This window comes from Hyaena hyaena, unplaced genomic scaffold (genome assembly GCF_003009895.1).
Source record: "Hyaena hyaena isolate Hyena2069 unplaced genomic scaffold, ASM300989v1 scaffold_210, whole genome shotgun sequence".
NCBI lineage: Eukaryota > Metazoa > Chordata > Mammalia > Carnivora > Hyaenidae > Hyaena > Hyaena hyaena.
Genome location: NW_024080841.1, coordinates 429,295 through 456,253, shown reverse-complemented (window position 1 = coordinate 456,253; position 26,959 = coordinate 429,295). Strand labels below are relative to the sequence as shown.

Sequence of the window (26,959 nt, the reverse complement as noted above, 5' to 3'; positions counted from 1 at the left end):
CATGATCTCACGGTTCGTGGGTTCGAGCCCCGTGTCAGGCTCTGTGCTGACAGCCTGGAGCCTGCTTCAAATTCTGTGTCTCCCTTTCTCTCTGCCCCTCCCCTGCTCATGCTGTCTCTCTCTCTCTCTCAGAATTAAATAAAACATTAAAATTTTTTTTTAATTAAAAAAAAAGCATTAATGGATACCACTTCTAATTCTCCCCAAAGTTTACTTACTTCTCCTGAAAGAAGTATGTCCCACCAAAGGGGTCTGAATCTGTGAAAAGAACTCTATTTGGTGGTGGCAATCAGGTGCCACTCAGGAAAACTACTGTTGTACTTCAAACTATTCTCCAGGGGTTAAAGTCCAGAGAATCATATTGTGCTATAACATATAGTAGACATATCTATACTCAGCTCCATTTATTTATTCATTCTTATATTAAGCACATTTTAAATTAAATGCCAACTATAAACTAGTTAGTATCCATAGACTTTGCCCATCCAAGTCTATTTCTAGTATGGGGTAGTGGGGACATGGAACCCCCACTATCATCCTATGAAAGTCATGAGGGCTCCTTCTTCCTTTACTCCACCACTGGTATATATATGTGTATATGTATGTACACACACACACACAATAGTCTTCTCTCAGCCCTGTCATTTCTCACAATCACCCACTTCTTCCTTATCAATGTACTTCTCATCCCCACAGACCCTCTCTTGGTCTAGCTTATAAACAAAATGAGAAGTGGGGATTGGGGTTGGTTGTTGAGTGGGTGAGTGGCACTGGGTAGTGGGTGGTGGGGTAATAAGGGATAAGGTTTGGAGCCCCAGAGAGAAAGACAAGGGGGCTTGAGAAGGGGCTGCAGCGAGACCAAGTGGCAGCGGAGGCACAACAGCCATTCACATAATAGGCCTGACAGCAGCCCAGTATATGAACTTTTGCTGGGGAGGCAGATGGGCCTACCAAATTATTGTGAAGCTGAGGCCAAACAAACTCAATTCAAACCTCTGCTCTCCCACTTGCTAACTGTGAGAACTTGGAAAGTCACTGGTCTTCCCAAAGCTTCAGTTAATCAACTATAAAATGGGGGTAATGATAATCATGTCAAGGGATTGTTATGAGAAGTAAAAAAAGTAATGCATACAAATCACTTAGTACAATGCTTGGCATTTAACCATACTCATTATGTTAGCTAATATTCATATTTTAATGATTAGAATTTTTCTGTCTGTATTGAAGGTCTACAGTGGAAAATTTGGGTGAGAGAGGGTCTTCTTTATCAAGAATAAAAGAAGCTACAAAAGGCAGAGAGTCCTCTTAAGGACAGCAAAGACTCCAGGCCTGAGTGCACAGCTACAGACATTAAGAAATGTAAGGGGTTTCCCAAAAGAGGTCAATTTATTATCTTAGGAGATAAGATGGCATAACTGAAGGTAACTCTTCTCACCTCAGTTCGGTGTACAAGCTGCTGGGTTGCATCATCATTCATACGAAAAATTTCCAGAAATGGGTCAGATTTACTGAAGAAATCCTAAAATAGATTGACAAAAATTAGTTATTCCCCACCTACACACATTTGATCCTGCCTTGGATCAAATACTGCAGGATGTGACCCTTTCCTGCTTTGTTCTTCATCTCTGTGATCCACCCTTGGCTAGAATGAGTTGCATCTGAACTCCAGGTCCTTTGAGAAGTACATTCTTGATTGAAATCCGAAGTATTCTTCAAAGATCAATTCAAATGCCAGTTTTTGGAAAGCAATGTTCTGTTGTATTAAACATACTGATTAGAGTCATTGTTAAAACCTCTGTCTGATGACTATGATATCTATTCACTTCTGGATCTATTTTTATTATCTGTTTCTTGTTCTGCCTCTTGGTATAGCAAATACTGTGTAAAAAAATTATAAAGGCTTCAGATGAGTTTTTACCAAGAGTCTGGCAAGCAGTTACAATGGGGGGAGTCACCTGACTCCAATTAAGGTTGAGCTATTTAGAGGTAGGTTTCTTCAAAAATCTTTATGGTGCAATATATTTTTGATTCACTTATTCTTTGAAAATAGTCTTTAAAGGCCTCCAACTGAAAGGCTTTGTGTTTATAAGGGCTGTTGTTTCCTGACAAGCCCTCAATACTAATTTTTGTGAGACTCTCCAAAGCTCTGTTTATCTCCATAATCTCTTGGCTCTAGCTTTTTGTTCAGTTTCTCTTTATGCTGCTATTTGCTAATTAGTGGTTGTCTCAGGAGAGTAAGACATTCAGACTATTTCTCTGAAGCATCTCTGAATCTTGAACCCCAGATCTCTCAGCATCCCTGAACTTCAGTTTCACTTCTCCCGGCCCACGAGATTATAAAGGACCTCTGCTTGCTTTCTTATTTCATAGTAGCTATTTTCTACTAGGCTCCTTAGCATCTCTACCCATGATGTTTTATGAATCAGGCTTGAGGAACTTCCTTGAGTGGAAAACTTGGGTAGAATGTCTGAATCACCGCAGTGGATTGCCCTTCTCTCCATTTTTGGCCCCTCAAAACCTGATGGCCTTAGGACCCTCAAACAGATGTCTCTTGGATCTTATCCAGTGTTTCTAGCCATTTTCATTGGAACAACAATGTAAAACAAGCCGGTACTTCAATACTGGAAGCAGACATATCCCTATCCTTCCTGTACACTTAGTTTCTATCCCAATAGATTATGAATGCTCAGAAAGAAGGAACTATATCTGATTTTCTTTTATAACTCTACCATTTCCTCATCTTTTACAATGTCTAAGCTTTAGTGGTACATTGTGTTTCTGGAATGTATGAATGAATACATGAATGAATGACATGAACAACTGGTATGGAATAGGAGGCTATCTGAGCAACAGCCTTAGTCATCAAGTGATTCCCCCCCACCCCCCACCCCGAATTCTAGACTGCAACAAAACAGAATGAAGCCGCAGTGCCTGGGTGGCTTAGTTGGTTAAGCGTCCGACTTTCGCTTAGGTCATGATCTCACGGTTCGTGGGTTCGAGCCCCGCGTCGGGCTCTGTGCTGACTGCCAGCTCAGAGCCTGGAGCCTGTTTCAGTCTGTGACTCCCTCTCTCTCTGACCCTCCCCTGCTCACGCTGTCTCCTAGAAATAAATAAAACATTAAAAAAAAAAAAAGAGAGAATGAAGCCAAAAGCCATCCTACTCTTCAGCTTAATGGAATATTCTCAGGAAATATACTGCTCATAGATAGAGTCTTTGTGCTTGATGTTAATATACAAGGAAGTATAAAACTTGGTTTCAACCCTTCAAAGTACCGTCTGGTTTGGTGGTAAGACAAGTACACAAATAAACATAACTCAAAGCTAAGTATAAATGAATGACTGAATGAGGAGAGAGGTTGCTGCTGGATTTTCACTGGGAAATATGGTTTTGAGGAAGGTATTTTGAGGGATGGAACAGAATGATTGCAGGTATGAAAGAGTGAACAGAGAGGCACACTAAGCAGCTTAATTCCACGGCAGCCTAAGGATGTGGAGGGGAGTTCGGGACAATGCTGACAAAGTCAGCTCCATGATGTGAAGGGCCTTAAATGCTCATCCAAAGACTGCACCTGCTTGGGAAGCAGTTGAGAGCCATATCATATCTTGAGCAGGAAAATCATATGACTGGCTCTATAATAAAGAATATCAGCCTAGAAACTAGAAACTTTGTAGAACACCTTAGAAAGAGAAAAGATGGGAGACAGGAATATTTATTTCCCACCTTGTGGTTTTCTTGCCCCAGCCTGGAACTAAACATCATGAGCCACAACATTTGGAGTCTGGCGTATAGTCTCACATTCTACTTTTGAAGGTACGAAATTACCATAACCTTCACTGTGTCAAGAACCAACAATGGCTATTTTTGTCAGTAAGTCTGTACTGCAAACTCTGTCCATCCACCAAAATGGCCCATTTCCCTCCCAGACAAACTGGTAGCTGATTCCTACCTCTACTCCTTTTACCCAAGACATTCATACTCCTGCCCTCCTCCACTTATTGTTTCAACACTCATCATAAAAAATTGGAACCTCCCTCTTAAGTCTCTTTCATAATGGATGTGAGCCACATTAGCTTGTTCCTAGATGCCCTTGGATTCCTCTCTTGGAGCTTTGGGCTTTGTATCCTTAAATAGACTGTTGCTCCCTCAGGGAACATGCTGGTGAATTGCACTTAAAAATTGCTGACCACACTGAAGGAATTTTATCAGTTATTTTTTTTCTTTCATTGATATGTTAAACTTCTGTTATTATTTATATTTGAAAATAGAAAGTATAGAAAAAAAAAAAAGAACGGAAAAAACCCAGCCCATACTCGTACCCATAATTCTGCAACTATCAATAACATTCTGGTAAATATTTTTATAGAATCTAGACATAATTTTCTTTTAAAAATATATTTGTAATCATACTTGACATATACTTTAATACCTTTTTTTTTTTCTCTTGGCAGTATATCACAATGCTTTTTCTATTTTATTTTACATTCCTTTAAAACACTATTTAGTGAGGGGCAGCTGGGTGGCTCAGTCAGTTGAGTGCTGGACTTCAGCCTGACTCAGGATCTCACAGCCAGTGAGTTCAGCCCCATATCAGGCTCCCTGCCGTTAGCACAGAGCCTGTTTTGGATCCTCTGTCCCCCTCTCTCGGACCCTCCTGGGTTCATGCTCGCTCTCTCTATCAAAAATAAACATTTAAAAATAAAATAAAATACTATCTATAGGGACAGGACAGAGATATTGTCAGGAGGATATAGAATAAATCAAGAAGAAAAGATCAGATACCATCTCTGCCCTCATGTATCTTAGAATCTACTATGGGCACACTATCTTCAGTGAGTACTGCTTTCAAATCCTGACTCCACTATATACAATCTCCATGATCTGGGGCAAGATATTTAATTTCCCTGAAGCTCAGTTTTCTGGTTGGTAAATGGAAAGGATGTCACATTTTGCCTCTTACCACTGTGGGAGTCACTGATCCATGTGATATGTTGAGTCCAGCACCTGGCAATGACAAGTACTCAAAAAGTGTTGAGTACTCAAAAAGCGTTGCTGCCACAATTATAGCAATAACAGACACAGTGTATGAGGACACTGTAAAGTACTACACAACTATCAGGGATGATTACAACTACGGACTCATCTGATTCTTAGAAATAAAACAACTCATAAGCAGCCCAAAAATATCTTAAATGTACACTCAAAAATTTGTTAAGTAAAAACAACAACTCTGGGACTAATTGTATGGTTGCATGAAACAATATGGGATTTTTGGCTTTCTTTTGCTTGACCATCAGCATTAAGATAGCCTTTGGGACAGCTCAGTGCAAGCAAGGTTATTAATATAGGCATTTTACTGAAGTTTTGCTCTGGTAAAATTTTTAAGAATTGGAGGCTATATCACCCTGCCCTTTTAGTCCAATATGAAAGACATTTGTCAGCCAAGAAGGCAATAAGCAATCAGCTGAGATTTGGAATAGAAACAGACGCAGTGCATTTCTATGACAGTGATTAATATGGAATATTGGAATAAGAAAAGATTATCTCTAAGATTTGGGGCCATACCCAAACTCTGTAGTTTCTACCCTTGTGACTTTGGACAAGCTGTTTAACCTTACTATGCTTCATTGTAAAATGTAAATAATAGTAATAATATCCACCTTTGGGAATATGGTTTTGAATTTTGGAGATAATATAAGTTAGATACCTTTGTACACAATAGATGCTCATTAATTATAACTTGCTGTCATCAACTCAGACTAGGTTAGTTTTCAGGCAGGCATACTTGAACATAGTAAAATCTCGGCACAGTAGGTAAAGATTTAATGTTGTTTTAAAACAGGGGTTGGCAAACTATAGCGTGTGGCCTAAATCCAGCTCACTGCTTGTTTTGTGAATAAAGTTTTATTGGAAGGCTGTCATACTCGTTCATTTACATATTGTCTATGGCTGTGTCCATGCTTCAGAAGCAGAGCTGCGTAGTTGGGATAGAGATTATATGGCCTACAAAATCTAAAATATTTACCATCTGGTCCTTTATAGAAAAAGTTTGCCCACCTCTGCTTTCGAGACCCATTTGTTTGTTTATACAGTATCCCATCGATCTAGCATCTTGGGAACACTAAAAATGGAGTTTATACTGATTACTACTACAGATGTGGAGGTCACCAGGGAGAGAATTAGTTCCAGGATACCAACACGAATACTTTCTGAGGAAAAGGAGGAGAAAGAATACTCTTTGTTAGCCTGAATGTTCTAAAGTGATTACATTCATATCTCTACTTACTTATTAGATTAATTGCCAACTAGCTGCTAATGTACTAAATGTACTTTAGAAATTAGAAAACCCACCTCTCCGTTAAGTGAATTGCATTAATGTTAGATAAATAAGTTACTTCTTGCAAACTTAATCTATTTTATGTGTGGTTGTGATTGAAGACTACCTCTCAGATTTCAAGGACTCTGGATTTCGATCTTAGGTAGATGGCTGCTGATTTGCTGGAAAAGCAACTTAAACATGATTGTTTCTATCAAAAGAAAAGGGGCATTTCTCTGTCGTGATTTTGCAAAGTACGTAGTGCTCCCTGGCATAACTTACAACAGCAGTTCTCCAACTATTTGGTCTTTACATTCTTGAAAATTATTGAGAACCCCAAGGAGATTTTGTTTATGTGGATTATGTCTTTTGGTGTTTATCCTATTATACACTAAAACTGAAATTTAAAAAAATATTCATTTGTTACATCATTCCAAAAATAATAAAAACCTGGTACATCATAACAAAAAAAGCATTTTAAAGGGAAACAATTGCATTTTCAAAATTTAAAAAATAGTCAGAAAAATGGCACTACTTTACATGTTTGCAAGTCGGTTTAATGATTTAATGGCTTAATAGAAGGCAAAAGGCGTCTCATATCTGTTTCAGCATTCAATCTGTGGTGATATTAGACATCTTGCTACTTCCAGAAAACCAACATACACGTGTGAATGGACGAGAGTGAAGAAGGAAAATAATATCTTAGTATGATTATGAAAACAGTTTTGACCTCTTGTATTCCCCTGAAAGGATCTTGGGACCTTGAACCACATTTTGAGGACTGCTGCCTACCGCATACCTTCACCTCCCTACTCCCTGTTCCTATTTCTCTGAAGTAAGTGAAAACATTACCAAGTCCTCCACATCTAGAGATCATTTCAACCTATATTCATTTACGTTTTGTCCTGAAGAAAAATTTAGATTTTTGTTAGGCAGCCTGATTGAATCCTTGTGTGTGTGTGTGTATGTGTGTATGGCCTTGGTCAGTCATTTCACATCTCTGAATGTCATTGTTCTCATCTGTAAAAGAAGTCAGTTGTATTAGATCAGAGGCTTTCTACCTGACATATTTGGGTATCATAAGGTTACCAGAATATTACAAGGGGTCTGGGGAACCAGATGACCTACAACCATTGTTTGAGTTGGATATAGCATAGCTTCACCACATATTCATACTGAAAACTTTCAAGTGTATGTAGAAATTAGTTGCTCTCATGATACTAATTAATCAAATTTTAAAAATTAAGACCTTTATTTATCTCGGTGGCTTTTAGTCATGATACATCTCCTCAATTAATAGACAACTTTAACTGCTAACATGTAGGTTATGTAGGTAATGCTAAAAGCAAGAAAGAGTTTCTCCTTGATAAACTCTGGGAACTATTTTTCTAGTTGTGACATGAAATAATTGTACTATCTTATTCTGATTCTATCACAAAAATACCTTGGCAAATTGCATTTTCCTAAGATGGCTACCACCATGTCCACTGTCCACATGCTTTTCTACAGTACAACTTTGCCACTCCCCTGTCTGAGTGTGGAGTTTAACTCCCTTCTCTTTGATTCTGGGCAGGCCTTATGACCTACATATAACTAACACAATGCGGCAGAAGTGGTGCTGCATGACTTCCAAGGCTAGGTCATAAAAGGCCACAGAGCTCTTCTGCTCTCCTGGGATGCTTTCTCTGGGAAGAGCCGGCCACCGTGTGGGAAATGCGACTAACCCAAGACTACTATGTAGGCACGTGGCTGACCAACCCAGATGAACTCAGCCTTTCAGCCATTCCATGTGCCTGGCATATGAGTAAAGCTAGACTGAACTCTCTAGACAAGCACCTCCCCTAGCTGTCATTGAATGACTTCTGTCAGTATCATAAGAAACAGAAGAACTACCCCACTGAAGAACCATGCCTGAATTTCTGACCCCCAAAATCATAACATGTAATAGAATAGTTAAGTCACTAGGTGTTGAGATGGTTTGCTTTGCAGCAATATATAACCAGAGGACTAGTAGTATCTGGGTAAGTCACTAGACCTTGCTGAGACTTGGTTTCCTGAAGCGGGCTCAGATCACTGATGAGGTGATCTTCCTGGTATCATCTTAGAGCTCCTTAATTCTACAACTTTCCCCCTTTTCCACCTTAGGCCATTTATCTTCCAGTCCAAAGAGGAGCAATGGCCTCAGCCTTCTCCTCTCTGTATTACTAAGGAGTCTGGGCTAGATACCACCACATTTTGAGGGATCTGCAGTCTACATACCTGGGGCATTGAGGCTCAGCAGTGACGAGGGCCTTGGATAATCAACCCAGACAAAGGTGGGAATGGCCAACTAGAACCATATTAAGTGCTACATGAGATTTTTTTTCAGTTTTGTGAGTGAGTGCTCGCTCATTCAAATGAAGGGAAACTGTTCAAACACCCTTCAGAACACTATTCAAACACTGTTCAGAGCTAATGGGCCCACTAACAAATCCCCAAGTCCTCTTGCACTGTAACAGAAGTCAGTTAGAAGGCAGATTAGAGATGCTTAAGAAACTGTTAAGTAGAAAGAAGTCATTATAAGCCATTAACTGAGGAGCTTAAAACTGCTACCTTCTGACCCAGTGGCTTATAATGGCATCAGGAAAAACACTACAAAGAAATTTGGTGAATTATTCCAAAACAGGGGGAGATAATGGGAAAGGAAGAGCATAACAGCCATTAGGAAATGAAGATTAAAAGCTTACATCCAAGTGACATCAGTGCATATCACAGTTCCTAGCACCTGTTCATGCTAATGGCAAAAGGTAGTGAAAGTTCATGAAAGTTTCACATAATCTCCTCAGGACACTAAAAACATCCAAATATCACTTATTCATAAGGATGAAATCTTTCCTGATGTCCTTAGGCAGAATGAATTAGCCTTTTCCAGATACTCTGATTATGCATCACTTATCACATCCCATCATGGCTATAGTATTACTTATATCACTTGTTAAAATTTATGTTTCGCTTAGACGGTGAGTTCCAGGTTGTGGTTGTGAGAATGGTTTAAATCATGTCTTTTCTCCACCATCTGATGCATAACAAGCATCCAGCAAAGATTTGTGATAAACGATGAATGAAGAATGAATGAACAGGAGGAGGGGCAAGATGGCGGAGAAGTAGGGAGCTCTGTACATTGCACTCGCCCCCATATCTCACACAGAAAAGATCTAAAGCCATAGAAAACCTTACAAAACCCAAGAGATTGGGAGAAAAAGGATGCAGAATACACTGAGAAAGCCTTCTAACATGAGTGCGAACTGGGGAAGATAAAATCAGGCCAGGATCAGAGACTCAGAGGGACTGGGGCGATCCCCCTCTGCGGGGAGTGAGAGGGGAAAGAGAGAGTCTGAAACTACTCAAGACACGGTCCCTGTCACTGGGGAACAGTAAAACCTCTGCTTGGGACACAGAAGGACCGTGCGCGCCAAATCCCTCCGCGCCAGGTCCCTGCGTGCCAGGCCCCCGAGCGCCAACTCCTCCTGGAGGGGCAGCGTGTCCATCACTCCTTTGTGCTCCTGGCTGGCTGGACCCCTGGAGGAGCCACGCGCATACCGGGCCTCCACGCTCCTGGTTTGGCTGGACACTTAGAGGGAAGATGAAGGGCTTAAAACTGGGAGATTTGCTCACAAGTTCGTGTTTTTGGTGACGAGACACAGAGGAACCCAGTTTCCCGCTCTCCACCGGGCCCGGAGCGGCCCCCAGGCAAACCCCCATCCTTGCTCGCCAACCTAACCTGGAGGAGAAGGGAGCGGTGATTCTGGCTCCATCCTCAGGACTAGGCTAGAGTCTTGGAATTGCCCTGAGGGGATCTCCTGCGAGGTTGTGTCTAGGGCAATTTCAGTGAGGCGCGTGGACTGGGATTTGGAAACTAGGCATGGTCTGGGTTAAAGAGCACGACGGACTTTGGCTGTGCCCCCGGCACGGGGAGTTTACACATCCAAAAGAGTGAGGTGCAGCACTTGGTTCAAAAAGAGACTGGAGGGCTGCCACTTTCCTCCCCACAACTGCCAAGGCAGAACTCCCTCCTGACGCATTGGATCACACCACACCCATCCCTACTGGAGAGAGCTGCCCTCCTCCCCCCCACTCCCCGGACACTGACCTGATTAATTCTGGTCACCAGCTTGCTTAAACAGTCACATTTAGTCCATTCTGTAGATGTAAATTCTACACATACCTACCTTATCATCTCTTTCTCTCAGGAGTAATTAGGCTATATAGTTTCTCTGGATAACACCAGCGTCCTTCTCTCACCTCTCCAACCATATTACACCCTATAGCTCTTTGAAAAAAGCATCTTATCCCTTCTGCCTGTTCGTTCTATTTCCAATTTTGCCTCATCCCCTCCCTGTCTTATTTCTCTTTCTCTATGCTCTTCAGTCAGCAGTGCATACACCCGGCTATTTAATTGTAGCTGGGAAATCCGGTTATATGCTTTAAACCATTCTTGTCCATCAGTTTTCTTCTACTTTACTTTTCTTTTCTTCTTTTTGACCTTTCTATGTATTTTTTATTTTCTATTATTTGCCTTCCTCCTCCGTCTTTTCTCTTAACTTTTTTGTTTTCCATCTCGGTTTGCATGTTTGTTGCATTTGTCTGTGCGTTTGTGTGCCTCTGCTCCCTGTGTGTTTGTCTGTCTGTTTTCTTCTCCAGGGCTACCTCAAGAAACAAGCCAAAGTACACATGGTAGAGAGTCCCAAATATCACTACTAGTAGGAAAATAAAATAACCAAGGTCTCAACAAGAGAGACCAAGAGATACCATTCAAAAAACACTCTCTGAAAGGATAGGCCCTGGACAGTCAAAGAGTCTTCTTGGGTACAGCAGCACTCACAGGCACAGAGAGCATAACAAGTCTTTAAAACTAACAAGAGACAGAAAGCTAACTAAAATGATGAAATGAAAGAGCTCTCCTTCAAAGAAATTCCAAGGAGAATTGACAGCAAATGAACTGCTCAAAACAGATATAACAGCATAACTGAACAAGATTTTAGAACACTAATCACAAAATTAATAGCTGGGCTTGAAAAAAGCATAGAGGACATCAAAGAAACTATGGCTACTAACAACATGGAGCATAAAAATAGGAATGATGAATTTAAAAATGCAATAAATGAGATACATAATAAATTGGAGGCGTCCAATGCACGGATTGAAGAGGCAGAAAGGAGAATAAGTGATTTAGAAGACACCATTAGAGAAAAATATGAATCTGATAAAAAAAGAGACAAACTGATCCAGGTACAAGAAAGGAGAGTTCGAGAGCTCAGGGATACGGTCAAATGCGACAATATCCGTATCAAAGGAATCCCAGAAGAGGAAGAGAGAGGGAAAGGTGCTGAAGGAGTCCTGGAACAAATTATAGCAGAGAACTTCCCCGACATGGGGAAGGAAGTAAACGTTGAAATACAAGAGGCACAGAGGACTCCCCTCAGACATAATTTGAATCGATCTTCTGCACGGCATATTATAGTAAAAATGGCAAAATACAAGGACAAAGAGAGAATTTTGAAAGCAGCTAGGGAGAAAAGGGCCCTCACATATAAAGGGAAACCTATCAGAGTGGTGACAGACCTATCTACTGAAACTTGGCAGGCTAGAAAGGAATGGCAGGAAATCTTCAATGTGATGAACAGTAAAAATATGCAGCCAAGAATCCTCTATCCAGCAAGCCTGTCATTCAAAATAGAAGGAGAGATAAAAACCTTTCCAAATAAACAGAAATTGAAAGAATTTGTCACCACGAAGCCAGCCCTACAAGAAATCCTGAGGGGGATGCTCTGAAGGAAAGGTTGCAAGGAACAAAGATACCAGAGACACCACCACAAACATGAACCCTACAAAAGATACAAAGACTCTAAACCCACATATTTCAATAATAACACTGAATGTAAATGGGCTGAATGCTCCAATCAAAAGACATAGGGTAGCAGAATGGATTAAAAAACAAAATCCATCAATATGCTGTCTACAAGAAACTCATTTTAGACGGGAAGATACCTTCAGATTAAAAGTAAGGGGATGGAGAAATATATATCATGCTACAGGAAATCAAAAGAAAGCCGGAGTAGCGATACTTATATCAGACAAACTGGACTTTAAATTAAAGACAATCACAAGAGATGAAGAAGGGCACTACATAATAATTACAGGGTCCATCCATCAGGAAGAACTAACAATCATAAATGTCTACGCACCGAATATGGGAGCACCTAAATATCTAAAACAATTAATCACAAACAGAAACAAGCTTATAGATAAGAATGTGCTAATAGCAGGGGACTTTAATACTCCGCTTACAGCAATGGATAGGTCAACCAGACAGAAAATCACTAAAGAAATAATGGACTTGAAAGACACATTGGACCAGATGGATCTGACGGATATATTTAGAACTTTACATCCTGAGGCCAGGGAATTTACTTTCTTCTCAAGTGCGCATGGCACATTCTCCAAGATAGATCACATACTGGGACATAAAGCAGCCCTCAATAAATATAAAAGAATAGAGATCATACCATGCACACTGTCAGATCACAATGCTTTGAAACTTGAAATCAATTACAGGAAGAAGTCTGGAAAACCGCCAAAAACATGGAGGTTAAAGAACACCCTTCTAAAGAATGAATGGGCCAATCAGGCAATTAGAGAGGAAATTAAAAAATATATGGAAACAAATGAAAATGAAAACACAACAATTCAAAATCTATGGGATGCGGCCAAGGCAGTCCTAAGAGGAAAGTACATTGCTCTCCAGGCCTATTTCAAGAGATTAGAAAAAGCACAAGTCCAAAATCTAACAGCTCACCTAAAGGAGCTAGAGGCAGAGCAACAAGAACGCCCTAAACCCAGTAGAAGAAGAGAAATAGTAAAAATTAGAGCAGAAATAAACAACATAGAGACCAAAGAAACAATTGAACAGATCAATGAAACCAAGAGTTGGTTTTTTGAAAAAGTAAACAAAATTGACAAACCTCTAGCCAGGCTTATCAAAAAGAAAAGAGAGAGCACCCAAATAGACAAAATTATGAATGAAAATGGACTTATTACAACCAACCCCTCAGAAATACAAGCAATTATCAGGGAATACTATGAAAAATTATATGCCAACAAATTGGACAACTTAGAAGAAATGGACAAATTCCTAAACACACACTCACTACCAAAATTCACACGGGAAGAAATAGAAAACCTGAACAGACCCATAACGAGTGAAGAAATCGAATCAGTGATCAAAAATCTCCCAACAAATAAGAGCCCTGGACCTGATGGTTTCCCTGGGGAATTCTACCAGACATTTAAAACAGAATTAATCCCAATTCTTCTCAAGCTATTCCAAAAAATAGAAGTCGAAGGAAAACTCCCGGACTCATTTTATGAAGCCAGCATCACTCTGATTCCCAAGCCAGACAGAGATCCAACAAAAAAAGAGAACTATAGGCCAATATCCTTGATGAATACGGATGCAAAAATTCTCAACAAGATCCTTGCAAATCGAATCCAGCAGCATATCAAAAGAATCATCCACCAAGATCAAGTGGGATTCATTCCTGGGTTACAGGGCTGGTTCAACATTCGCAAATCAATCAATGTGATCCATCATATCAATAAAAGAAAAGATAAAAACCATATGATCCTGTCAATAGATGCAGAAAAAGCATTTGACAAAATACAGCATCCCTTCTTAATAAAGACTCTCGAGAAAGTTGGGATAGAAGGAACCTACTTAAACATCATCAAAGCCATCTATGAGAAGCCTTCAGCTAACATCATCCTCAACGGGGAAAAACTGAGAGCTTTCCCCCTGAGATCAGGAACACGACAGGGATGTCCACTCTCACCACTGTTGTTTAACATAGTGCTGGAAGTCCTAGCATCAGCCATCAGACAACAAAAGGAAATCAAAGGCATCAGAATTGGCAAAGAGGAAGTCAAACTTTCACTCTTCGCAGATGACATGATACTCTACATAGAAAACCCGACAGACTCCACCAGAAGCCTACTAGAACTGATCCAAGAATTCAGCCAAGTTGCAGGGTACAAAATCAACGTACAGAAATCGGTTGCATTTTTATACACCAATAATGAAGCAACAGAAAGAGAAATCAAGAAACTGATCCCATTCACAATTGCACAAAAAACCATAAAATACCTCGGAATAAACCTAACCAAGGATACAAGAGATCTGTATGATGAAAACTATAGAAAACTTATGAAGGAAATTGAAGAAGACACAAAGAAATGGAAAAACATTCCATGCTCATGGATAGGAAGAATAAATATAGTTAAGATGTCATTACTACCTAAAGCACTCTACACATTCAATGCAATTCCAATCAAAATTGCACCAGCATACTTCTCAAAACTAGAACAAACTATCCAAAAATTTGTATGGAACCACAAAAGACCCCGAATAGCCAAAGTAATACTGAAAAATAAAACCAAAACGGGAGGTATCACCATCCCAGACTTCAGCCTCTACTACAAAGCTGTCATCCTCAAGACAGTATGGTATTGGCACAAAAACAGACACATAGACCAATGGAACAGAATTGAGAACTCAGAAGTGGACCCAAAAGTATACAGCCAACTGATCTTTGACAAAGCAGGAAAGAATATCCAATGGAAAAAAGACAGCCTTTTTAACAGATGGTGTTGGGAGAACTGGACAGCAACATGCAGAAGAATGAAACTAGATCATTTTCTCACACCATGCACAAAAATCAACTCAAAATGGATAAAGGACCTGAACGTGAGACAGGAAACTATCAACACCCTAGAGGAGAAAGCAGGAAACAACCTCCTTGACCTCCACCGCAGCAACTTCTTACTTGACACATCCCCAAAAGCAAGGGAATCAAGAGCAAAAATAAACTGTTGGGACCTCATCAAGATTAAAAGCTTCTGCACAGCCAAGGAAACAACCCAGAAAATTAATAGGCAACCAACGGAATGGGAAAAGATAGTTGCAAATGACATATCAGATAAAGGGTTAATATCCAGAATCTATAAGGAACTCACCAAACTCCACGCCCGAAAAACAAACAACCCAGTGAAGAAATGGGCAGAAGACATGAACAGACACTTCTCCAAAGAGGACATCCAGATGGCCAACAGACACATGAAACGATGCTCAGCATCCCTCCTCATCAGGGAAATACAAATCAAAACCACACTGAGATACCACCTCACGCCAGTCAGAGTGGCTAAAATGAGCAAATCAGAGAACTCTAGATGCTGGCGAGGATGTGGAGAAATGGGCACCCTCCTACACTGTTGGTGGGAATGTAAACTGGTACAGCCCCTCTGGAAAACAGTGTGGAGGTTCCTCAAAAAATGAACAATAGAACTCCCCTATGATCTAGCAATAGCACTGCTAGGAATTTACCCAAGGGATACAGGAGTGCTGATTTATAGGAGCACATGTACCCCAATGTTCATAGCAGCACTCTCCACAATAGTCAAAACATGGAAAGAGCCTAAGTGTCCATCAACGGACGAATGGGTCAAGAAGATGTGGTTTACCTATACGATGGAATACTACATGGCAATGAGAAAGAATGAAATCTGGCCATGTGTAGCAACATGGATGGACCTTGAGGGTGTTATGCTGAGCGAAATAAGTCAGGCAGAGAAGGACAGATACCATATGTTTGCATGTATAGGAGGATTAGGAGGAACTTAACTGAGGACCATGGGGAAGAAGAAGGGAAAAATCGTTGGGGGGGGGGGAGGCAAACCATGAGAGACTCTTGAATGATGAGAACAAACTGAGGACTGATGGGGGGGAAGGCGGGAGATGGGCATGGAGGAGGGCACTTGTGGGGATGAGCACTGGGTGTTATATGGAAACCAACTTGACGATAAACTATTTGTAAAATAATATTTAATAATAATAAAAGAATGAATGAACAAGTAAAAGAATGAATTAATGAGTGTATAAATGGGCTGAGTACTGTTATAGGTGAAAGTGAATGAGATATGCCAGGATATAAGCTGCCTAAGACTTTAAGGAATTGCTTGAAACATCGCTTTACCTTTTTCAGCCTATCGCCTGTAAGCAATTGTTTGAAAAATGGTGCCACCTCTAAAAATCCCATTGTCTAGTTGTGCTCTTGGAAAATGCAATCCTTTGTGCATATATTTATTAATGTGATGTGTTTTTTTGGCTTAAGGATATAGTTGGAGAGACATAAAAATATGGTGAGATTGGAAAGGATACCCCTTCCCTTCTTTTTTGAGGGGTGGAGACTAAGGAACTTCTTCTGTATACACAAGACTAACTTGGTCTATGACTGGGTAGAAATTGTGAGATATAATAGAACACAGATGGGAGTCAGACTCCCATGGAACTGACATGGAAATGAACCCTCAGTTTCACAACTTACTAGCAGGATATGATGGCCAAGAAAACTGTTTTACAGAACTCTGCCTAGAGGGAATGTAGTTGACAAAGGGCCTCAGCAGCTTGCACCAAGGCCAGGCATTTGCACCATGCACTTGCACCAAGGCCAGGCTTCCCATGGGCTGCTCCCAGCCAGTGCCTGTGTGTGTAGGGGAGACATGAAACTTTCCTGATGGTCAATATTGGCCCTAGGACTCCCTGATGGCCTTGCTGACCCTTCATTAGACTGAATGGCATTCTAGGACACTGCCTCACAGTCTTCTCTCCCTCTCTCCTTTACTTATGGTCAGACTTGCATTGTGGTAGGCAAACTTCCTCCCTATGTTCTTTACACAAGCATTTTCCTAATAAAATCCTTGGATGTTTAAGCCTATCTTGGTATCTACTTCTTAGATTATCTGGACTAACACATGGAATGACCTTGGCAAGTTATTTCATATTTGAATCTGTTTCCTCATCTGCAAAGCAAAAGTTAATAATGCCGGTTACATGGGAGCTATAAGAATGATTAAATATGATAATGCACGAAAAGCTCTAGGGGTGCCTGGGTGGCTCAGTCGGTTAAGCATCTGACTCTTGATTTGAGCTCAGGTCATGATCTCTAGGTTTGTGAGATGGAGCCCCAAGTCAGTCTCTGTGCGGAGAGCACGGAACCTGCATGGGATTCTCTCAGTCCCTCTCTCTGGGCTCTTCCCTACCCCTCACATGCAGTCTCTCTCTCAAAATAAACACACTTTAATAAAAAAAAAAAAAAAAAGGAAAGCTCTTAATCCCCATACCTGGAAAATACAGGTACTTAATAAATGTCACTTTTCTTCCCTTTCCTTTTTTCTTATGAAATGTCCTTAGCAATGGGGTTAAACCGTATTTATCTGTGTACACTGACCTGTGACATTTGGGAACAAACGAAGTCTAGGTGTAACAAAATTGTCTTCCTTTAATTATAGTCTCTCCCACTTCTCATTGACTGCTTCTCAAATCTGGGGAAAGTCTTACTTTGCAGACCTCTCTGAAATCTTCGATCTGTTTAATAATGTGGGTTGAAAGGGCAAAAACAGCTTCAGGGGGAAATGTGATTAAACTTTGTATGCTAGCTTTATTACTTTCTTCAGTTAGGTTAATGCCCACCACTTTACCTTGTCATCCAATTTCCGTGCATTGAATGCAAGTTCAACGTAGTCATCATTGCCAGATAATTCTTCAGCAATCACCTAAAGGAAAAAATTTTCACATATTTTCAAATGTTTTCCAGAAGCTATTGAAGCCATTGTTCTAATCCGGGACTCAAGATTAAGAGAAGTATTTAAATATTTAAAATTAAGAAGGAGATTAAAATTTTTTGAGATGCGTGAAAGAAATAGATGTTTAAGATGTCTTAGAGTAAAGATGGCTAGAGGAGGTGTGGTTCTCCTGGGAAAGAACAAAGGCAAATCTCATACCTGGGTTTACTACCCCAAAGCTTTTCTGGGACTGTGGGTTTTGCAAGTGAGCCTTTGGATTCATGGCTTTTTAGAACAACAATCGGGTCTTCAAAGACCCTTTGAACCATCTGTGTGGAATTGAACATAGAAGTAAAAAAAAAAAAAAAAAAAAAGCTTTTACATGAATGTATCATTTAAAATATTCAAGTAATAAACTCAGGTAAGTGCTTGTGAGAATGGTCATAACTTACATCCCAGGGAATCCTTTTGAAGTCTTCCCTTAAAAATGGCTTAAATTTTTTTAATGAATCAGTCACTTTCAAGTTAAAAAAGAATGGTCCAAGGAACTCAGGAGGTTTGCCTCCTGGCAATTTACTTCCTTAGCAATTTATATTTTCCTGGTACATTGTTCTACCTTTTCTTTTTCTTTTGTCCCCATAACTAAATGATAAGAAGAACACTTTCTCTACCTTTCTCAAGGGCTCTAAAGCAAGATGCCAAAGTTTCAAATACTGGAGTACTTTGAAAATTTAAGGTTTTCTTTAGAAATACTTTCAGTATTGCCCAATTGAACATTATGTGATGACAGAAATGTTCTGTAATTTGTACTAACACAGTAACTGCTAGCCACATGTAATTTTTTACATTAATTTAAAAAAAAATACCAGTTAACATAACATGTTATATTAGTTGCAAGTATATAGTACAATGATACAACAGTTCTATATATTATTTGGTGCTCATCATGATAACTGTGTTCTTTAACCCCCCTTACCTATTTCACCCATCCCCACACCACCTCCCCTCTGGTAACCATCAGTTTGTTCTCTATAGTTAAGTGTCTGTTTCTTATTTAAAAAATCTCTCTCTCCTTTTAAAAAATCTTTTCCTAAAAAATTAAGTAAATAAAAATTAAAAAAAATAAAAAATCTTTTCCTTTGCTTGTTTTGTTTTTTAAATTCCGTTTATAAGTGAGATCATACAGTATTTATCTTTCTCTGATTGGCTTATTTCATTTAACATTATACTCTCTAGCTCTATCCATGTCATTGTAATGGCAAGATTTCATTCTTTTTATGGCTGAATAATTTCCCATTGTATATACAGATATCACATCTTCGTTGTCCATTCATCCATCAATGAATACTTTAGCTGCTTCCGTATCTTGGCTATTGTAAATAATGCAGCAATAAATATAGGGATGCACGAATCCCTTCACATTAGTGTTTTTGTATTTTTTGGGTAAATATCCAGTAGTGCACTTACTGGATCATAGGGTAGTTCCATTTTTAACTTTTTGAGGAACCCCTATACTCTTTTCCACAGTGGCCATACCAGCTTGTACTCCCACCAACAATGCATGAGGGTTTTCTCCACATCCTCTCTAACACTTGTTTCTTGTGTTTTGATTTTAGCTATTCTGACATGTATGAGGTGATAACTCATTGAGAATCTTTTCATGTGTCTATTGGTCGTCTGAATGTCCTCTTTGAAGAACTGTTTGTTCATGTACTTTGCCCATTTTTAATTAGATTCTTTGTTTTTGGGGTGTTGAGTTGTATAAGTTCTTTATCTATTTTGGATACTAACCCTTTATCAGAGATGTCATTTGCAAATATCTTCTCCCATTCATTAGATTGTCTTTTAGTTTTGCTGATCATTTCCTTTGCTCGGCAGAAGCAGTTTATTTTGATGTAGTCTCAGTAGTTTATTTTTGTTTTTGTTTCCCTTGCATCAGGAAGGATATCTAGAAAAAAGTTGCTATGTCCAATGTTGGAGAAATTACTGCCTGTGTCTTTTTAGGATTTTTATAGTTTTAGGTCTCACATATAGGCCCTTAATATATTTTGAATTTATTTTTCTGTATGGTGTAAGCTAGTGGACCAGTTTCATTCTTTTGTATGTAGCCATCCAATTTCCCCAGCACCATTTGTCTAAGAGCCTTTTTTTCCTCATTGCATATTCTTTCTTCCTTTGTCAAAGATTAATTGACCATATTAACGTGGGTATATTTCTGGGCTTTCTATTCTATTCCATTGCTTGATGTGCCTATTTTTATGCCAATACCATACTGTTTTGATCACTATAGCTTGAAATCTGGAATTGTAATACCTCCACCTTTGTCTTTCTTTTTCAAAAAAGTTTCTTGGCTATTAGGGGTCTTCCATGGTTCTATATGAATTTTAGGACTGTTTATTCTAGTTTTGTGAAAAATGTTGGTATTTTGATGGGATTACATTGAATGTGCTGATTGCTTTAGGTAGTATAGACATTTTAACAATATTTGTTCTTCCAATTCATGAGCATGAAATATCTTTCCACTCATTTGTGTCATCTTCAATTTCTTTCAACAATGTTTCATAGTTTTCAGAGTACAGGTCTTTCATGTCCTTGCTTAAGTTTATTCCTAGGTATTTTAGTATCTTTGGTGCAGTACTAAATGGGATTGCTTTCTTAATTTCTCTTTCTGTTGTTTTATTTTTGTATATAAAAATGTCATGGATTTCTGTACATTAATTTTGTATCCTGCAATCTTATTAAATTCATTGATCAGTTCTAGTAGCTTTTTAGTGGAATGCTTAGAGTTTTCTTTATATAGTATCATGTCATCTGCAAATAGTGAAACTTTTACTTCTTCCTTACCAAACTGGACGCCTTTTATTCATTCCTTTTGTCTGACTGCTGTGGCTAGTACTTCCTGTGCTATGTTAAATAATAGAGGTGAGACTGGACATGATTATTGGATTGTACTGTTCATGACTCTAAAGTGCCCTTTTTTGTCCCTTGTTACAGCCTTTGTTTTAAAATCAATTTTTTCCAATATAAGTATTGCTACTCTGACTTTCATCTTACTTCCATTTGCATGATAAATGTTTCTCCATCCCTTCACTTTGAGTCTGTATGTGTATTTAGGTTTGAAATAAATCTCTCGTAGACAGCATATAGATTGGCCTTTCTCTATCTTTTTTAAGATCTATTCTATCACTCTATGTTTTTTGATTGGAGTATTTAGTACATCTACATTCAAAGTAATTATTGCCATTCTGTTACTTGTTTTATGGTTGTTTTTGTAGTTCCTCTCTATTCCTTTATTCTCTTATTCTTTTTTTTTTTTTTTTACAAATAGTTTATTGTCAAGTTGGTTTCCACATAACACCCAGTGCTCATCCCCACAAGTGCCCTCCTCCATGCCCATCTACCCCCTCCTCTCCTACACACCCATCAGTCCTCTTATTCTTTTTTTTTCTTAGTTTATTATCAAGTTGGTTTCCATATAACATCCTGTGCTTGCCCCAACAAGTGCTCTCCCCCATGCCCATCACCCCCCTCCCCCTCTTCCCCACTCCCAGCAACCCTCAGATTGTTCTCAGCATTCAAGAGTCTCTCATGGTTTGCCTCCCCCCCCCGAACTATTTTTCCCTTCTTCTTCCCCATGGTCCTCTGTTAGGTTCCTCCTAATCCACCTATACGTGCAAACATATGGTATCTGACCTTCTCTGCCTGACTTATTTCACTCAGCATAACACCCTCAAGTTCCATCCATGTTGCTACACATGGCCAGATTTCATTCTTTCTCATTGCCATGTAGTATTCCATCGTATAGATAAACCACATCTTCTTGACCCATTCGTCTGTTGATGGACACTTAGGCTCTTTCCGTGTTTTGGCTATTGTTGAGAGTGCTGCTATGAACATTGGTGTACATTCTTTATTTCATGATTAGTTGGCTTTCTCTAGTAAAGCACTTGGATTCCTTACTCTTTATTTTTTTGCACATCTATTACTGTTTTTTAATTTGTGGTTACCATTCAGTTTATATATAACATCTGCATAAAGCAGTCTATATCCAGGTGGTGACCACCTAATTTTGACCTCGTTCTTTACTCCTTTTTCTCCACATTTCAGATAGTTGGTATCATATTTTACATCCTTTTACTTTGTGCTTCTCTTGACTGATTTTTATAGACATACTTAATTTCTTGGCTTTTGTGCTACCTATTTTTCTAACTCTTACTTACGGATTTTATTTTCCACTCACAGAGTCCCCCTTAACATTTCTTGTATGGCTGGCTTAGTGGTCATGAATTCTCTTAATTTTTATTAAAATTGTCTGGGAAACTATTTATCTCTCCTATTCTGAATGGTAGCCTTGCTGGATAGCGTATTCTCGACTGCAAGTTTTTCCCTTTCAGCACTTTGAATATATCATGCTACTCCCTTCTGTCCTACAACATTTTTGCTTAAAAATAAACTGATAGCCTTATGGTGTTTCTTTTGTATGTAACTGTCTTCTTTTCTCTTACAACCTTTAAAATTCTTTCTTTTTCCCTATTTTTTTTCCATTTTAGTTACTATGTATCTTGGTATGGACCACCTTTGGTTGAGTTTGTTGGGGTATCTCTGTGTCTCCTGATTCTCTGTTTCCCTCCCCAAATTCATAGCCACATGTAAATATTGAACACTTGATATATGGCTAGTGTGAACAAGGTGTGGATATTTTCTTTTATTTAATTTTGAATAGTTTTATTTAAGTTTAAATAATCACATGTGGTTAATGGTTACCAAAAATGGTAACATAAATCCAAACTATTATACTAAAGAGGAGAGCTACATGTTGGGTTTTCTGTCCTTAGGCAACAAATCTAATGTTGGACTAATTGTTATTAGAGCAGATTTTTAATTCTCAAAAAAATGAGAAGCAGGGATAGGTAGTTTGATCATCTGAAAATCCCATATAATTCTGTTTTTAATGTTCTTGACAACTCCATTTTTGCCCTCCATTAAAACCTATATATTAACTGCAGAAGTGCTTGATTAAAGTGAATGGCTTCACTTTCAAATCCTTTTTCTATTCCTTTTCCGTAGGGGTGGAAGGGTCAAAGCTGTATCGGCAGGAAGGATAAATAAGGAAAAAGGAACAAGAAGGAAGGGGGTGACTTGGATAGCTGGGCAGTTGTGGTATCAACTCCCAGTAGTCAGAGTCTGTTTATCACTGTGAGGTTTGGACCAGCCAGCACCATCTAAGTGCCTAGACAGATAGCTGCTAAGGGACAGCTTACCGTGATGGAGGACTTCCCTGCTGTGTTCCCATGCTTCAACAAGGATTTAGACAGTTTTCTCTGAGAAACAATCTGCACAAAACAACAACAACAACAAAAGTGGAGATATTAGTTATATGAATGTTTGTCTACTTTTTAAGTTATCCTTTACAAAATTCTGCATTCACAACTCTACTTGAAATTATAACACTATGTATATTTATTTTCTAAGGGTTTTCCATGAACCTCTCCTAAATACAGGTTCTTTCTTTCTTTCTTTCTTTCTTCTTTCTTTCTTTCTTTCTTTCTTTCTTTCTTTCTTTCTTTCTTTCTTTCTTTCTTTCTTTCTTTCTTCTTATGGCATGTGATGTCAGAGAGACAGGGTATGAGAAATTACAGATGATTTAGTTAATTTGGAGGTAGCTTAATTGTTACTGAAATGTTTACAACAAAATTAGGTAGAAAATGTTGGATATGTACATTATGATAAAGCAAATAAAGTTTCAGAATGATTTCAAATTAGTGCTAAAGCCTCTGTGCAAAGTGGGGGATGGGCTATAGGAAGGAAAAGAAACTCAAGGTCTGAATATACACCTTCTGTATCTATCATCTCTAGAGTTTTGTTTTTAATATATTCTTTAGGAAGCTATAAAGTCAGTCATTAGGAAACTGATGCCCAGACACCCACTAGGAGTCATTGGAGTCCTCTTCATAATTCAGTGTCAATGTACAGCATGTGATGACAACTAAAGTTATCATTATATTGGGAGCTAGTTTTAGCAGAACTTGCCACATCCCCCTCTCACTTCCTTTTTTTGGAAAAAAAAAATTACGGCAAGGCATTGAAGCCCTGATGGGTATAGAACCCATGACTCCCAAAGGAGAAAAGGTTTAAAAGAATCAAATGAAAGCTGTGCTCTTGCTAAGGGAGAACAAAGTCACACCTTGTGGTAGGCAGCTCTATCTAAGACTCCCAACAGTCCTATTCATGCCATTGTGCAATTCTCTCTCCTTGAGTGCGGGACAGATCTAATAACTTGCTTCTAATGAATAGGATACCACAAAAGTGATGGTGTATCCCTTCTGAGATTAGGTTATAAAATGAATGTGACTTCCTTCTTGATCATCATCTCTTATTGTTCTCTTTCAGAGCCCTTGCACTGGGGGGAGCAAGTTACTATGTTGTGAGTAGCCCTATAGAACAGCCCATGTGGCAAAGAAGTGATGTTTTCAGCCAACAGCCAGAAAGAACCTGAAGCCTGACAACAGGCCCATGATGAGCTTGAAGCAGGTCCTCCCCCAAGTTGAGCCTTGAGATAACTGCCCCTTGACAGCAGCCTTGTAAGAGACCCTGATCCAGATGACACAGCCACACTCTCCCCTGATTCTGTGAGATCATTAATGCTTGTTTCAGTTGTCAAGATAATTTTTTATGTAGCAACAAGGAACAATATACATATTATTTACAGAATAGGTAAGGAGATCACTGTAAAAAGCAGAGAGACAAGCCCATTCTCTGACATCCTTATATATTTTTGTCTCTGACTTAGAGCAATGAAAATATTGAGTGTGCTAGTGCTAAGTGGAAAAAAAATCATAGAACTTTCCTAAGCCAAGCAGATTTAAAGATCCTGATTCTTGGGGCTCTTGGGTGGCTCAGTCAGTTAAGCGTCTGACTTTTGATTTTGGCTCAGGTCATTATCTTGTGGTTCATGGGTTTGAGCCCCACAGTGGGTTCTGTGCTGACAGTGTGGAGCCTTCTTAGGAGTCTTTCTCTCCCTCTCCCTCTCTGCCCTCCCCTGCATGTGCTCTCTCTCTCTCTGTCTCAAAATAAATAAATACACTAAAAAAAAAAAAAAAAGATCCTGATTCTCAATGGACTACGATCTGAAGAGGAGAGAGTATTTCTTTAAGGAATCACCTGGTGATTGATGGTGATGATGATCATGATGATCACAACCACAATGGGAACTCCCATTTAAGGAGTACAGATTCCCAAAATATTTACCTACTCTTCATTGTGTTCAGGTTTGGGGCAGAAAACAGATTGGAGTGGGTTGAAGAAGAGAGGAAGAGAGAAGGAAATGGGGCAAACACATGGAGAATGTTTCAATACACTTGGTGATAAAGTGAGGCAGAGAATAGAATCTGAAGGAAATGAGAAATTGATTAAGGTTTCTGTTTTAGTGGTTACTTTATTGCTAATTTTATATGCTTACAAATTTGGGGTTGTTAATTTCCTTTTATACATGAAGAAAATAGGACACAGAGAGTTTAAGTAACTTTTCCAAGGCCACAGGGCTTAGAAACTGACTTCAGAAACTGATGTCTAGATGTAGCTGGTAAATAAACTCTTGAAACAGATTCCGAAAATTTTCACTCCTGGATTTGCAGTGTATGTGTTTGCTTTTAAGCTCTTGATCTCATGTTTGTGAGCTTTCTGTCCATTGTCATTGTTTCTCAATATGTCAACATGAAGAAGACTGTAAAGAAATAATCAAGTTAAACCTTAAGAATGAAGTAATCTGAAGACACTGGCCTTGGTTAAGGGGCAGTGTAGCATAATTATTAAGAAGATAGGTTGTTTTAAAATTCACAGCTGGCTATTAATAAAATGGTATGAGAAAAATTTCAGATTATAAAGAATTGGTATTCCTTTTTATAGTTACTTCTAACTCTAAATTCCTCATCTTTTTCACTTCTACTTATTAAGAAGGTTCCAGTGGTTCTTGTCCTGTAGCCAAAATCATTATTCCCTCTCCCCCTGCCATTCACAGATTATCACTTGTTTTAGAAAAGCTACCATTTCCTAGAAAAATGTAGACATCATTATTGAACTTGAGAGGAACCAAAACACAAAGGAAACACAGGATACAAACAGCAAAAGGACATTAGGAAGACTTCACTGTTTCTCTCCAGGGGGTTTTCAGCAAGTAGGAAGAGTGAAAACACATGAATAAATGACAAAACAAGGGTCACTGGTAAACAGCAGCCAGACCAACTTCTGACTAAGAAAGGCAACATAGCCTGTTTACCAAATAAATTTGGCCTCAGAAATACTTCTGTCCATTGTCATTGTTTCATTCACATTGTTGTCCTACCCCTATGGCTCCAAGTTACAAAAAACACCCTCCCAGAATCGTAATAATCCACTCAATGGCTTACCAGGTATGGGTACCGGTACACTGTTTTTACAGACTGTGTCTTCCAAGATCCACATTTTCATTCCTCAGGTAAGACCAAGGGAGACTTAACTCACAAGGACTTGGATGGTCACTTTCGCTTCCCTCACTCTTTTCTAGAAATGACAAAGCTCTCTTTTGTTGGGTGTAAAGAAAATGCTACTGTGTTACAGCTCTTACCTTTTGCAAGTACTAGGAAGACAAGCAGTGTTCTCGGAAATATTCCTTCTTAATACTGGGCATTTGGGTATACAAATGGCTAATCAAACAACTAATCAAACAAACTTAATTTTACACCCCTCCCCCAGGCCTCTATCTCAGCTGCAAAGAATGAGTAATACTTAGGGTTTCAAACCTTTCATTGTAATAATGATCAACAAACAACGATGCTGCCATTCTTAGGACCGCTGGGCAAAAGTGGTAGGGTCAGAGTTCTATAGAGAAAAGCCTATTTGTTGCAAATCTTACTTCTTTTGTAGGTTTTCTTGCAGCTGAAGCAACTGCATCAGGGTCAGAAAGGCCTTAAGTCTTGTCAGAGAACATATGAGGCCGACAAACAGCCAACTCTGCC

The 26,959-nt window shown here is 39.1% G+C and overlaps 1 protein-coding gene across 1 annotated transcript in view; it reads right to left on the bottom strand.

Annotated features, from left to right (window-relative positions):
* Window positions 1-26,959, bottom strand: part of CPNE4 (copine 4) — a 476,281-nt gene that overhangs the window by 113,058 nt on the left and 336,264 nt on the right. The window contains exons 4-6 of the mRNA XM_039242236.1: window positions 23,228-23,299; window positions 17,883-17,957; window positions 1,436-1,519 (exon numbers count right to left, since the gene is read on the bottom strand). Of these exons, the coding sequence (XP_039098167.1) occupies window positions 1,436-1,519; window positions 17,883-17,957; window positions 23,228-23,299 (231 nt within the window). The remainder of the gene's footprint in view (window positions 1-1,435; window positions 1,520-17,882; window positions 17,958-23,227; window positions 23,300-26,959) is intronic.